Source organism: Pholcus phalangioides, unplaced genomic scaffold, assembly GCF_987345545.1.
Source record: "Pholcus phalangioides strain wild (caught in Gottingen) unplaced genomic scaffold, Ppha-v1.0 ptg000042l_1, whole genome shotgun sequence".
In the NCBI taxonomy this organism is placed as follows: domain Eukaryota; kingdom Metazoa; phylum Arthropoda; class Arachnida; order Araneae; family Pholcidae; genus Pholcus; species Pholcus phalangioides.
The window spans coordinates 31889639-31906303 of record NW_028301628.1 but is presented as its reverse complement, the minus strand read 5'-3'; the positions used below and the strand labels follow the sequence as shown (position 1 = coordinate 31906303).

General features: G+C 35.9%; 1 protein-coding gene across 1 annotated transcript; it reads right to left on the bottom strand.

The window, feature by feature from the left end:
* Positions 1–14959: 14959 nt before the first annotated feature.
* On the bottom strand, positions 14960–16111 carry LOC149064808 (uncharacterized). The gene has a single exon (XM_089254629.1). The coding sequence runs from the start codon at positions 16109–16111 to the stop codon at positions 14960–14962; it is 1152 nt and encodes a 383-aa protein (XP_089110755.1).
* Positions 16112–16665: the final 554 nt, after the last annotated feature.

The following is a 16665-nucleotide window of genomic DNA, read 5'->3' as shown; positions in this document are numbered from 1 at the left end:
TAATGCACGCATGACACCGGCAAATGCAGTAATGCACGCATGACACCGGCAAATGCAGTAATGCACGCATGACACCGGCAAATGCAGTAATGCACGCATGACACCGGCAAATGCAGTAATGCACGCATGACACCGGCAAATGCAGTAATGCACGCATGACAAACGCATTGATGTATGGAAACATTATGCGTAACATCAGCAAATGCACTGATGCATGCTGGATACCAGCAAATGCACTGATGCATGCTAGATACAAGCAAATGCACTGATGCATGCGAAACACCAGCAAATACAGTGATGCATGCGAAACACCAGCAAATACAGTGATGCATGCGAAACACCAACAAATACAGTGATGCATGCGAAACACTAGCAAATACAGTGATTCAAGCGAGGCACTATTTTTTAAAAAATTTTCCCTACCAGTAAAAGGCAGTGGTGCATGTGCGACACTGACAAATACACTGGTGCATACGAGACACCATGCGTGAAACCAGCAAATATTGTGATGCATGCTCACACCGATATATGCGATCGACTCTCTCCAATTCATGTAGCCACCACATAATTTTAGATATGATAAATACAATATCTAAATACTATCTCTATATTGATTTTTTATTTCTGTCTTTAGCCGTCAGGGGCTGAGAATTATTTCGACCATTTAATTTTTTTTTGCCTGTCCACAATTTATATCTCCTATTTATTTTATTTATTTATTATTATTATTTTTGCAGATCCACAAGTTATTTCTCCTATCAACTGTATTTTTTGTGGCTGTAAATTATTTCTCACATTTATTTATTTTGTGCCGGCCCGTAAATTATTCCTCACATTTATTTACTTGGTAACGGTCTGTAAATTATTTCCGCATTTATTTACTTGGTAACGGTCAGTAAATTATTTCTCCCATTTATTTACTTGGTACCGGTCTGTAATTTTTTTCCTCATTTATTTGTTTAGTACCGGTCCATAAATTGTTTCACCCGTTTATTTGTTTTTTGCCGGTCCACAATTCATTTCAGCCATTTATTCATCTTTTCCAGCCCACAAATTATTTTCATTCTTTACTGTGTTTTTTGTTCGCCCTCATATCATTTCCCCTACTGGCGCTATTTATATTTTGACGGTCCGCAAATTAATTCTCTCATTTTCGCCAGTCCACAAAATTTTTTCCCCTTAAAGCGATACAGCAGAAATCGCTAAACCCCCCTTCAAAATGTCATATCTTTTTTTTAATGAAGTAGGCTTTCTTCCGATATTCAGCACGTGCAAACTAAACCGGTGTAGGGAAAAGGGTTCCAATGAGAAATCAACTTTACAAAATATCTGGACTTGTCACTGCTAAAATAAGAAGCTGTTGAAGAGGCGAGATATCTCGTCAATGCCGCTTAAAGTGTTAATTATTTTCACCAGTTCGTAAAAATATTGAAGAACACCTTTCCAGAGCCCCACATTTTAAGCAATTAATTTTCAAGCATTTTAAGAATCACGGCAAAAAAGCATTGACACATTTCCCAAACTCTCTTCTAATTGTTATTTCCATTCACTTTTTCCCAGTTCAGAAAAAGAAGAGAAAACGTCAGGGTTTTCACGTGCTGTTTTAATGTTTTAAAATATTTCAAAGTATCTATTTTTATATGAGCAGACCCTTTCCCGAGAGATTTTTTCCCCCTTGTGTGACACATGCAGTCTTCTTCCGTGGGACGTATAGTAAAAGCGATTCATCTTAAGTGAAAGGAAATGTCCTGGATCATCGCCGAGGAATTCTTTCACCATTCCAAGAAGAATTTCTGTTCGGAGAAAAGTAATTATCCGAGATTTATAGTGTTTGCTATAGAAAATGGGGTCAGTGGTAGAAGGAAAAACTCTCTCTCTCGCACAAAGTTGATCTTTGTTACTCAAAAAAGATCCTTTTCTTGGTCCTGTTCTTCCCCTCATTTTCATTGCATCAGTCGAATTTAATCAATAAAGCGTTTAAGGTTCTCTTTCGCTTCTATAGAAAAAGGGCGTTGGGCCATCGCAAACATCCGCTCCCTCGTGGCATTTTTTTATTTTTCCTTCTTCTTTCACTTTTATATATTATTAGACTCTTTTCAATGAAAAGGAATTTCAAAAACTTTTCTTTTTACCCTCTTTTTCCGTCCTTCCTTCCTTCATCTCTCGAAGTAACAATAATTTTTTTTTTCTCTTTTGTCCTTGTCAAGCTTCGTGTTTCTTCTGAGTAAACAGGAAAACGATTGATGAGAATCGACAAATAAAAAATACAAAGATTTATGTTTTCCGTGTGTTCGAAATCGCTAATTGAAAAATAGAAGTGGTTTTTTTTTTTTGGTAAAGGAATCGAAGAACCTGGATATTAAAGCAGAGATGAATTTTTTGTAAGAAAAGGTGATGGTATCCGCTGGGAAATCCAACCCTGGTCCTCTTGTGATAAGGGGAAGAGCACTGACCAAAACCCCCACAGAGACACAAGTTTTCTTTTCTTCTTATGACATGTATGACGTGCTCAGTAGCGTGATGCTCTGAGTAGAGACGTAGTAGCCTCTCTTAACTCAGGGATAGGCCTCCAGGTGGCGACAGTCGAGAGAAAGAGGGAGGTAGAAGTGAATTACCTTTTGAGTTAGATAATACAATGGAACGACCGACGTTAGTTGACCCAAAATTGCGAAAAGGAACCACGGCTATACGCGTTTCGGAATTATATGAAGTTCCTTCTGGGTAGCAGAAGTAAAGAAAATATTGTAAAATGTTCGTTATAGCGGGAGTTATATCGCTGTTGTAGACAAAAGAGTCGAATTCAAAATGAACCGGCAACAAGATGGAGAAGAATAATTATTGTAGAAACTGTTGTGCCAGATTTTTGAGAAAGGTGGTGTGCTAGTTAGGTCGTTGACCAACTGGTTTTTGTTGATGTGGAATGATTCGAAGAAGTCCAAGTCAGACGGTGAGGGGGGCATTTTTCAATGATTTTGGCAGAAGAGAAGTCAAATTTATGGTCAAAGGACCAACAGGGTTGGGCTATGGATGAGCGGTTAAAGTCTTGGTTGGTTACGTATCTTCTATGCTCATTTAAACGGTATTTTAGAGCAGGATTATCATATATAGGCCAAACTAAACGTGACCTAAAACATAGAAAATAAATTTGACTTCTCTTCTGCCAAAATCATTCAAAAACGCCCCTCACCGTCTGATTTGGACTTCTTCGAATCATTCCACATCAACAAAAACATAAACCAGTTGGTCAACGACCTAACTAGCACACCACCTTTCTCAAAAATCTGGCACAACAGTTTCTACAATAATTATTCTTCTCCATCTTGTTGCCGGTTCATTTTGAATTCGACTCTTTTGTCTACAACAGCGATATAACTCCCGCTATAACGAGCATTTTACAATATTTTCTTTACTTCTGCTACTGATGAAGGAACTTCATATAATTCCGAAATGCGTATAGCCGTGGTTCTTTTGCAATTTTTGGTTCAAATAACGTCGGTCGTTCAATTGTCTTATACCATGGTCTATCGATAGTCGGTATATCAAACAGACTTATGTTGTGCCACTTGGATTTTGTATAGTGAAGACAATGGCGCTGAGCTTGCAACCAGTTTGTGGGAAAAGAGGGAAGGAAAAATAAAAATCAAGAAGAAAAGCCAAAATCAGACGTTGCTATTCGTTATCCCACGATGAAGCAAGTATTCGTATAAAGACACACTTATATTACACGCACAATAGCGTGATACGCTAAGTAGAGACATGGTAGCCAATCTCAGTTCAGCGACATTCCCCCCTAGGTGGTGGTGGCAGTAGAGAGACATAGATGCCATTTCTTCGGCTCATAACACATTAAAGAAAGACACTTTCGGTTTATTCAATTATTGTTTGTTATTTAAATTATGTTTCAAAATGATTGCTATTTATTAAATTATTTTTATTATTATTTGTTTGTGTTTTATGGCGCTATAATATTTTCTGATACAAAAACAAGACAGCATCATATTTACATAGCCAAAAATTCGCACTTTTGTTCATCAATCGGAATAAATATTTGAATAGGCATTAACTTAACTCTCTCACCGACATTAACGAGATATCTCGCCTTCTTTAAAAAGCCTTGCGTTTCAACAATGACAAGTCCAGATTTTTTTTGTAAAGCTCATTTCTTCAATGTAACCACATTTTTCTATCCACCTTACTTCGCACTTCGCAGAAAATCAAAAGATTATAAAAAAGATATGAAATTTTACAAGGGGTTTAGTTATCACTGTTCTTCCGGTTAAGGGATTATGACTGCTATGTTTCATACGCAATATTTAAAATAAGCCAGAATAAATAGGATCGCAAATTCAAACCAAAGTTTAACGAGATTTTTATGAAATGTAAATGTACGTATACGTAAGAATGTATATGTTATTCGTTCTAATTTCGAAGGAACTTAAAAGAGACAAAATTGCTGTGATTTTTCATTAAAAGGATCGAGAGTTTCGTACGGGGGGGGGGGGTGAAGTAGAATAAATCGTGACTTGAAATTAGTGAAGAAGAAAAACTCTGACAACGACTTATTTTGCTCATCATTTGATGATTTTTATTGAAATACGGATCTGTATTGATGCGGAAAAGAATACTTGACATATTCTCTCTTCAACGTTATCGATTTCTCAAAATTAAGTCGGAAAGTAAATATTTAATCTTCACCATTCCGTTCATCTTCACACACGCACATCGCCATCATCATCATCAGAAACTTAAATAACCTTTAGGAGAAATTTTGATTCTATCTGAATTCGATATTAAAAAGTATCTTGAAAACAAATATATAATATATATATTTTTTTCAATCATAATTCTAATGTCTGTGTAATATTTTTTTTTACATTTCGGACAGAATCTTCTGGCATTAAGCACGTATTGATTTGAATTTCCTCGTTGATTCGAAATTAACTCAGATAATATTTGTTTGGGGATTAGATAAAATATTAAATAAAATTTAAAAAAAAATGCTACATATTTTTGTCATTAGAATTAGTAGTTAATATTTCTCGAGACATTTCGATGAATCCGAAACAACTGTATAACTTTAGTGCCTGCCAACCTGTGCTGGTCCGCGAAACATTTCGACCAATTCATATACAGGGTGTCCTGTAAGTGCTAGGCATGGCATTTATCTGATCAACCGTCCGCCGTAGAGGTATGCTTCCGATTTAGAAAATGTTCAACAGGCTTTCAGAAATTATCCTGTACCAGTTCTGAGAGTAAAAATACAATGTGTAACAAAATAAAAAAAAATCTAAATTTTTATACGTTCCCCTACCTTGTGCTCTAACTTCCAATTAGAGAGTTGTTGCCCTGTCTCTCCTGATGCCAAAAAAAAACAATCGATGTTTCTGAGTGCGATATTCGCAGAGATATTCGAATTCGGAAAATGGAGGAAATTTGGGAAAGAACAGCGTTGAATGTGGAAAAACCGTTTCACTCGCAATTAATGTTGTTCCTTAGCAAATTTCTTTCGTTTTTTCGAACTCGAAATATCTCTGTGAATATTGCACCAAGAAACAGGATTTTTTTTTTGGCATCAGGAGAGACAGGGCAACAACTTTCTAATTGAAATTTATGGCATATGGGGACCATATAAAAATTCAGATTTTTTTTTATTTCGTTACACACTGTATTTTCACTCTCAAAACTGCTACACGTTAATTTTTGAAAGCCTGTCGAGCATTTTTTAAATCGGAATCACACCTCTACGACGGACGGTTGAGATAAAGACCCTGCTAGCACTTACAGGACACCCTGTATAGCCACTACATAATTTCAGATCCACTTTAAATACATTAAAACCCCCTCTTGGCGGACGTAACTCAGATGCGGACATCCCCCTTTTACAGGCAAAAATAAAAACTCCAATTGCTCAGTAAGCTGATTGGCCTGAAGTTTTGTGCCAGAAGTGGGTCAGTTCCAGCTTTGTGAATTGTTTTTATGACCAAATGCTTCCAATGATTTGGAAAATAATTTAATGATAAGGCACTGTTAAAAATATCTGTTATGTGAGTGATGATATATTCTGGCAGCGTAGCCGGTCAATTTGTCGCAATCAACTTGTCGCGCTCAACTCGTCGCGCATCAATTTGTCGCAGTGCCAATTCGTCGCGGTACAAATTCGTCGCAGAGCCAATTCGTCGCGATACAAATTCGTCGCGGTACAAATTCGTCGCGATACAAATTCGTCGCGGTACAAATTCGTCGCAGAGCCAATTCGTCGCGGTACAAATTCGTCGCAGAGCCAATTCGTCGCGGTACAAATTCGTCGCAGTGACAATTTGTCGTGTAACCAATTCGTCGGGACGTCAATTTATCGCAGAGTCAACTCGTCACGCGATCTGTATGTAGGTTTTTTTGTCTCATACGTGAAAAAATAAACATGAAGAAAAGTTTTTTTCCATCAAGAAATGCACACAGTTTACTAAATTTTTTTTTTTGTCATTTCGAAAAAAATCATCGAAATTACATCGAAATTAAAATTACAATTGATATTAATGTTTTATTATTTAATTATTGTAAATGTTAAAAAAATCATTTTTTCTATGATAAAATTTTAAAATTCTGTAAAAAAATGTCGGTGTTTATGATATTCCCCAAATTACAGTACAGCGGAGGCTGTCTTTAAGTGTAAACTTGTATCTGTCCCATGTGGAATCGAGACTCCCACCAACATTAACCACTACAGTATCTCCACAAGAACCTGAAATAATTAATAATTTAATTTAATTAATATTTCATTTTCACCGGATAAGCCACACTTGTCGCTTTCTCTCGAGATTTGCATTACTCGTAGCGAGGGGAGTTGGGGCGCACACCGAGATGATAAATTGCGATCACATACATTTTCAAAATTTAATTTGCACCGGATAAGTTGCTCAAGTTAAAAACTCAAAAAATCCAACCAATAAAGTTCATAGGTTACATTCGAGCAAATGCAACCGATAATCTTATTGGTTGAATTTTTCAAGTTTTATAAAAGGACTTTTAGAACACTTTCATAGTGTAATGCTAGCCTTAGATATATTGTCGGTAAAAAATTCCTCAAAGATGTATTCCCTACATGGCAGATACATATTCAATAGTGAATTAGGGCCATTCAAGTATTACGTGAGCAGATTTTCAGCCATTTTTGACCCCCTCCCCCTTGTCAGCAAAAATCAGCAAAACACTGACCCCCATCCCCTCCCCCGTCAGCAAAATTTCACCAGAAGCTTAGAATATTTCATATCTTCAAAAAGGGGTGGTTGATGACGTAAGCGACCTTCAACCCCCCCCCCCCCGCCATCAAAAGTCAACAAATCCGAAACTCCCTCCCCGATCCTGACGTAATACTTGAATGACCCCTTAGGCAAATTGTGCTTTGGGATGGGCATTGATCCTAATTTATCATCTTGGTGTGTTCCCGCAACACCCCTCGCTGCGAGAAATGGAGATCCCGCCAGAAAGCGGGAGTGCGGCTTATACGGTGAAAATTTAATTTTGAAAATTTATTTTATCGTAATTTATCATCTTGGTGTGTTCGCCCAACGCCACTCGCTGCGAGAAATGGAGATCCCGCCAGAAAGCGGGAGTGCGGCTTATACGGTGAAAATTTAATTTTGAAAATTTATTTTATCGTAATTTATCATCTTGGTGTGTTCGCCCAACGCCACTCGCTGTGAGAAATGGAGTTCCCGCCAGAAAGCGGGAGTGCGGCTTATACGGTGAAAATTTAATTTTGAAAATTTATTTTATCGTAATTTATCATCTTGGTGTGTTCGCCCAACGCCCCTCGCTGCGAGAAATGGAGATCCCGCCAGAAAGCGGGAGTGCGGCTTATACGGTGAAAATTTAATTTTGAAAATTTATTTGATCGGCGTACTGACTCTGCGACAAATTTGTACCGCGACGAACTGATTCTGCGACAAATTCGTACCGCGACGAACTGATTCTGCGACAAATTTGTACCGCGACGAACTGACTCTGCGACAAATTTGTACCGCGACGAAATGAGTCTGCGACAAATTTTCACCGCGACGAACTGACTCTGCGACAAATTTGTACCGCGACGAACTGACTCTGCGACAAATTTGTACCGCGACGAGTTTGTAGCACGACGAATTGACGCTGCGACAAATTGATTGCGACGAATTGTCGTGCGACAAGTTGATCGCGACGAATTGACCTAGACCCTTCTGGCAGGTACTATAAGGCCTTATTGGTAATTTCATCAGCACCTGGTGCTTTATTTAACATTCAAGGAGTTGATGATAGAACTAACTTCTCCGGCCTCTACCCTGGTCACGAGCGTTTTCGTTCGCAAGATCATCCTTTATAAGGACACATTGGGTTTGAGGAGCACAGGGGATATCTGCCAGAGAAATTTTGAGCTACTAACCTTCAAAAAGCATTTTAAATTAACAAAAATGGGTAAAGATATTTTCTTACGATATTTTAGTTTTTTACTAAAACATTTGAAAATATCTTCAATTTTTGATTGTCTTGTGGGGATGGAACGGTGTTCTCTCCTGCTGTGTTCGCCTCTGGTCCCAAACGTATGAACTCAGGGGCTGCTACTTCGCTAGAACATTTCGCAGCAATGTATAAATAAAAAGTTAGGCTACGCGTGTATAGGCCAGTGTTTTTCAATCGTCGGTCCCTGGCAAAAGTCAAACCGTGAGTGATCAATCATTTCATATTTCCCCCATTCATTTCCAATTAGTCGTATTTATGACCGGGCTCTTTCCACTCAAAAAATAGACTTCTAATGGGCCGCGGGCTTCCAAAGGTTGAGAACCACTGGTAAAGGAAACACACGTCCACAACACACGTGCCTACTCATATTGTCGTATTCATGTTGCTGACCAAATAAGGTGCTAAGCGGAGTGAGTGAACTCAACCCAATAAAACTGATGCTGGCTTCTTGTTCGCAAGTTATGAAACCCATTGGCTCACCAGTCATCTCGATCAACACCAATAAGGTGTTGAGCGAGATTTAACGAAACCCCGAAAAATGAAAATTCATTTCATTAACGAAACCCCGAAACTTTTCTCAAACTCCCAACCCCATCTCGTCTGTAATAACCACAAAATGTGTTAATTGCGGCAGTACCGGGGAAAATATGTTGTAAAAATTTTGTATGGTTTTTTTTTTGACACAAAATAAAGTGTTCCATACTCTGCCACGAAGCTGGGATGGAAGAGATCTCGGCAACGGGATAAGTTCAGTGGCAAAGTTCTGGCGTTTATTAATTCATGGTAAAGGAAACATAACGCGGAGAGTCACGGTTTCAAAAACTAGGAAATGAGGAGAGTGATTCTTGGGTCTTCGAAAATAAATTTGGTCTTTGAATTTAGAGAATAAATATTAATTAACTATTTTGTTTTCTCATAAAAATGAGCAAAAGCACATTTGGGATACTTGATTGAATAAGCCTTTCCTTCAAATTATTTTTAGTAAATTTTATGCTGAATTACAATGCACTGTATAGTATACCGTATTCTAATCTGTATAAAGGACCCCATTTTTGCCAAAAATTGGGGCCCGAAAATAGGAGAGGTTTCTCATACACGGGTAGTATTATAGATACATCTTTTCAGCTTTTTTCCAAGTTTTAATCCTAAAAAAACGGGGGATTCCATACACCCAGGGTTTTTATACACGTTGAAATACGGTATATGTGCTAAATAGCTCAGCACGCACGCGCGCGTGCACACACACACGCACGCACGAGGCGTGCCTCAGGCGGCAGAATTTCTAGGACTGGCCCTGCTGCAAACAATAAATAAAGGGCAGAAATGATTGGAGGACGGGCAAAGAACAAATACCGTAAATAGGAGAAATAATGAATAAATGGGAAAAAATAAATTGCGACTCAACATAAAAAACTAAATAAATGAGAGAAATAATTTTCTGGCTGGTGAAAAATATATAAAGAGCGGAAAAAAATTCCAGGACGGTGTAAAAGTTAATATACGGCAGAAATAATTTGATGATTGGCACAAAATAAGCAGCCCAACTCAGTTATAACGACATCGGTTGTAACGACGCATCGGCTATAAAGTCAATAATTAACAGTACGTACTGTTTCCCATAGAGAATAATATTGATGAACCTTGCTTATAACGTTGATGAAAACGAACCACCTCGGATATAACGGCAAATTTTCCTTCAGGAATTCTTAAGAGCTTTGAGCTGATCACATTCAGAGAATGTTCGTCTTTCGTTTTTTTTTGTACCGAAAAGGTTATGTTTGACACTCCGACTTCCTCATTGACATGACCCCCAGTATGCAAAACATTACCGTTTATTTTCCTTCCCAACTATTTCATTATAAAACTGTCCCGTTTTCTCACCAAAGCTTACATTCGTTCCTAATTTTCTCCAGTATCGGGGGATGAAAGTAATTTGTGCACAATTTATAAATTGCTCTACAATGAATACGATTGTAAATATTCATCTCCCGAGAGAGAGAGAGAGAGAGAGAGAGAGAGAGAGAGTTTGTCTCGTGTTAAATTTTTTTTCCCGTGAAATACATTTCAGCAGGCTTGGTGTAGCACTGTATTTCTCACCAAGTGTTGTTTATAAGCAATGTTTGGTGATTTCGCTGACGATTGGCAACATGGTTGTGAGAATCAGCGATGACACGTATCAATTATCTCAATTTCCCGTATTTTTCCCGATCAAATATGATCACCGTAATTATAATGAAATATAAATAACAGTATATAGCCTAATTGCATGATTATATTTTTCGTCTAATTTTTTTCAAAATGTGAAACTCAGTTGTAACATCACCATGGTTATAACGACAAAATTTCGTGGAATATTCGATGTCGTTATAACCGAATTTGACTGTGAACAGGGGAAATAACTTGAGAACAGACAAAAAACTAAAAAAACCATAAATAAGGGAAATAATTTGCTGTCCTGCTAACAGCTAAGAGAAATAAAAACAGATATAGAGGCTGTATAATGTGTAAAATTAATCAAAAATTATGTAGAGGCTATATAAATTGGTTGAAACGTTTCTGGACCGGCCGGAAATTCTCACAGACCTGCACCCGTCCGCAGACCAGCGGTTGAAGAACACTCACTGCTTTAGAATATATAATGCTGGTTGTTTGATTAAAAAACTAAATACATATATTGCTTTATCCCGCACGATTCCTTGTTTTCTAATCTAAGTTTGTATATATAGGCTAAGTAGAACTTATCTTTCTTAGATTTAACCATGATTTATGAAGCTCTTTAATCATTCGACGTTGTTTTCCCTCTGACGTTCGAATTGCCCTATGGAGAAAATACAGTATATTTGAGAAAAATAATCAAATTTAAAGTGATCATTTTCCATTTTCAACCAGATGGGGTTAAGTAGCTTTCATTTTTATTACTATATATTGAAACAAAACAAAACGTTTCTGTTTCTTTGACGGGGGAAAAAGTAATCTATGGGAAATAAAATTAAATCTATTCCTAAAAGAATAGAATTTTAAACCTTTTCTTTTATGGATCGCTGCCAAGTGGGACAACCAGCAGTGAAATCAGCTACTCTGCTTCCAAATATTGCGAGCAGTCTATCATTATCGGGGGTATATCGTGTGCTCCTTAATCTCATAAAGTCTGAATAAATGAATTTTTTTCCTCGAAAAAAACGCATTTTCCTAGTGAAACATTAGGTTTCTCGGTAAGAAACAAAATTAAACTAACTACAATAATAATGGGAAATGGCTGAAGCAGTTTAGCTAAACAAAATTGATCTTTATAAAAAATATTTGATTTCCATAGTTTAAGGATAGAATAATACTGATGATTCGCCATTCAAGCAGCTAAACCATTATTGTCTTCTTCACTATTATTATCATTATTATCTTCATTCACGTAATAAGCTTCCTGATTTGAATTTTATTTTTTGAAAATGGACTTTTACTGATTTAAAACCGTATTTTTCAACCTTTTTTACAGCTGATGGGCCATTGGAAGTAGTTAAAAAATTTCGAACCAGCGGATATTGGAGAAATAAATTACGTGGCGGCAAAAAATTGTGGGAAAAAAAATTTGGCGAAATAATTTGAGAACCAGCGAAAAATAAATAAATGAAAGAAATAATAAGTAGGGGAAATAGTTATGGGAGAAAATAATTTGAAGAACAGCAAAAATTCAAAAATAGAACCAAAAACTTGTGGGCAGGAGGGGGAAAAAATAGAGGAAAATAATTTGGAACCGGAAAAAAAAAGAATAAATAGAAGCAATAATATAAATGAATGAAATAATTTGTATGGGCCTGCAAAAAATAAATAGGCAGGAAATATAATTTGTTAGTAAGCAGAAAATAAATAAATAGGGAAAATAGTTGGTGGGATAGCAAAAAATAAATAAATGAAAGAAATATTTTGTGGGCCAGCAAAAAAAAATAAAAGAAATGAAAGAAATAATAAATAGAGAACTATAAATTTGTGGGCCATGAAAAAATAAAAAAGTGGCAGAAATAAAATTCTTTGAAAATTACAGAATTAAAGCAGAAAATAAATAAATAGGAGAAATAATTTGTGGTCCAGGAAAAAAATTACAAAAAAAAGGGTAAATAATTTAAAGGCCAGAGTCGACAAAAAGTAAATGAATGGGGGAGATAATTTAGAGTTATAAAAAAAATAAATAGCAGCAATAATAAATAAATAGGGAAATAATTTGCGGTCTACTAGAAATAAATAAATAGAATAAATAATAAATAAGTAGCAATAATATAAAAAAAGTAGCAATAATAATAAATAAGTAGCAATAATAATAAATAAGTAGCAATAATAATAAATAAGTAGCAATAATAATAAATAAGTAGCAATAATAATAAATAAGTAGCAATAATAATAAATAAGTAGCAATAATAATAAATAAGTAGCAATAATAATAAGTGGGGATAGTAATAAATAAGTAGAGGAAATAACGAATAGGAAAGAGAAAAGATAAAAATAAATATATATGATTTCTCTGGGCCAGCAAAAAATAAATAGGCAGAAGTAATTTGCGAGCCAGCAGAAAATAAATAGGTTTGAGAAATAATTTGCGTAAAAATAAATCAAATAGCAGAAATAATAGACCAGTATGACAAATAACTTGTGTGAGAGAAAAAAAAATGTAGGGCAAATAATTGTTCGACCAGCAAAAAATAATAAATGGGCGAAATAACCTGTGGGCCAGCAAAAATATTAAAATTTGCGGACATGCAAAAATACACTCAAACCTGTTTTTGTGCGGTGGATAGGGACCGCATAAAAAAAGTCTCACGTAGAAAATAACTCAAAATCTTAAGAAATAACTAGAAATTGCTTTTTTTAAACGAAACCAAATCTCGCCAAACCTTTTGGAATCGGATTTAGAAAATACACATGCGAACATTTTTAAATATTTTATTTACATATGTACTTATTTCACACATACAAAACTGTTCAAAATGTATAACCATTATCCTTCGTAGTCTGACAATACGCGAATTTTCTTGCGGTAAACTGGTTCAAAATCACTTTCGTCACTTGAAGATACTACCTACCTCGCACTCGTTTAGAATCGACTATTTTTCAGTTACCCAATAGTCGGTGATCAGTTTTTGCGACGACTGTTGTTTCACTAGACGCTTGTATATGTCTCGGTAGCCAGATATACAAGATTGAAGCTCCTTTTGCAATTTTGAAGTTCTATCAGAATTGGCATCGGTTGCAAGAAAATGACCTTCTAATTTACTGCAAAGTTGGAGTCCTGCATAGATTTTATCTGCTGTCATATAATCGGGTTCTTCTTGCCCATCAGTAACATCTGTTACGTAATTTATGATGTCATCATCCCTTACGGTTTCATCCTGCATCATTTTCACTGAAAGTATTAAAACCTTCTCCGCCGATGCCATGTGCTAGCGTAACGATGTGATGAAATATCAAAAATCGGAAAAACTAAATGGCCGATCATACCTACTAATTTTTTTTATTGATAACTTCGTCAATTATGTTCTAATTTGATTGAAATTTTCATAAACCGCACAAAAAAAGACCGCACAAAAACAGGTTTGAGTGTATAGAGTACCAGCAAAAAGTAAACTGGAGAAATAATTCGATATTCGCGTATTAGATAGTTGTTTTCTTTTTTTTAGTGGCAACACTATTCTATATATCAATCATATATATTGCTGTCCCGCCCCTCGAGGCATACAGCGGGTTCTGAAGTTCAATATTTCAATCAATCCCTCTCAGCACAAAGAGTCCAATTTTCTCAGAGATGTCTAAAAATATATATATATACATATACATATACACACATATATATACACACACACATATACACATATATATATTTTTTGGCTATTTAAGCTTCCCATTTATTCCATTCCATTCCCCCCCCCCTTTCCGTTTACTTCAACTCTATATCAAAAAACAACGAATAAAAGTATAATTACATCCAAATCAATTGCACAATAATAAGCAAAACAAGTAAATAAATAAAAATAAATAACAAAGAATGGGGGAATATGAAAATCAGGGCTTCGACAAAATATAGATCATAATTCCGGACCGGAGCTTCCAATTAACAAATCGCCGGAAACAATATTAAAGATACGAAAGATCACACGAGACTCTATACGGTTACAAAAACACCATCAAAGCGAACAGCCTGTTCGCGAGGAAAAATAAATAAATAAAATAATAAAATACATAAAAATAATAACAATCCCCTCAGCTTTTGGGGTTTTATAAAGAAAAGAAAGATTATCCACTATGCAAAACAACAACTTCACTCTGTAAAAATAAATACGAAATATATGCCCATAATCTCATGGGATAACTTAAAAATATAAAACTCAAATCAAAATGACACAAACTTCAGTATTCATACATTATTCGCAATATAGTTAGGAAAAGTTCTCTCCTCCCTTTTTTTTTTTTTTTTCACTATTCCCTACCAATATTCGAGATATATCTCCATTGATTTTCTGATGACTCCTATGTAAAATTCATAAATTTCCTTGTTTCTTAAAAGAGTTAATATGTCTAGATTTCTTTTATCCGGAGGTATGATTATCTCTCTTTCACTTTTCCAGTAACGACAATCGTACAGGTAATGTCTTCTTCTTGCACACCTTTCACCACAAAATACACAAGAGTCATCTTTCTGGTGTCTCCACCCTTGATAATAACCAAAAGCGCCGTGTTCGGTCAGTATCTGGTTAACATAAAAGTTGCCTTTAATCCTGCCACAGCTTACCTTCGGGTATAAGTAATATGTAGCACGACCTTTAGTAGAGTTGTCCCATAGGTTTTGCCACTGGATCATGTTATCGCGATTTAATAAAGTTCGTATCTGGAACTTTGAATATTTACAGTGAATATCGATGGTGGTCTTCGTTGTACTTTCTTTAGCCAGTCTGTCTACAAGATCATTGCGAGGGTTGCCTACATGGGCTTTTACCCAATGTAATCTTATTCTGATCTTTTCTTGCAGTTGTCTAATATTTTTGATAATATTATCTGTCTTCTTTAATGATTTCAATTTTTCTAAGGCTGACATCGAGTCGCTGTAGATGTCGATTTGAGATAATCCTATCTCAATTGCTTTTTCAATTGTCAGCTTTATTGCAAGCAATTCTGCCATAAAAACTGAAGTATTATCTGACAATTTTATTTTATCTTGATATAAAATGTTCTCTGCTTCAAATATGATATAGGCCAGGCCAGTCCCAAAGTCTGTTTTTGATCCATCTGTGTATGCTGAGTATCTGTTAGTGTATATTTCCTCTCTTCTGTCGTAGTTTAGAATTGTCATTTTCCACGGTTCGTCAAAATCCTGATCTTCTTCTTGAACCTCGTTGGCTTGTATTTGTCTCGTTCCTATTTGAATGGGCATTCTAAGTTTAAACAAGGTGAACATCTTGTGTATGCTTCTTGCTTTGTAGAAAAGGGGCACGCAGCCGGAAAGAACCTGTAGAGCATGCCCTGAAACACTGTCATAACATTTAGTGACAATCAACAATGCTGTTCGTTGTATCTGTTCAAGTTTTGATTCCAAGTATTGTAGTTCCTTGAACCATACTTCTGCTCCATAGAGTACCATCTTTTCCACGCAAGTAATGTATATCTCTTTCACCACTATTGGAGATATGCCCCACGTGGCCTTAACAATTCTTCTTAGCTTTTGAATATAACCATTCACTTTATCTATTCACTTTATCTATTCACTTTATCTATTCACTTTATCTATTCACTTATCACTATTCTATATATGTCTTGTAACCATTGAGCTTATACTGCGTGTAATATTACGAGTAATATAAGCTCGATGCTTGCAACGGAGCCAGATAATGAATCGGAGCAACGGACTTTCCTTTTCAATTGGAATAATGATTCCCGCTGCCGGCTACGATAGAAATAAAAATCAATATAGATACTGTATAATATTTAATATATCTAAAATATTATGTATCGGCTACATGAATCGGTCGAAATGTTTCGCGGACCGGCAGGAATTTCTCGCAGACTGGTCCGCGGACCAGGGGTCGTAGAACACTGTCCTGAAACATTTTCCATTCCATTCCCATTTTATTTTTTCTATCCGAAATTATTTGCAATGCACGTAAGTAATGATTTTTCACCATTAACGTTCACGAA

Bases quoted from the DNA above. Each gene is read 5' to 3' on its own strand.
- LOC149064808 (XM_089254629.1), bottom strand. From the start codon at position 16,111: ATGGTACTCTATGGAGCAGAAGTATGGTTCAAGGAACTACAATACTTG.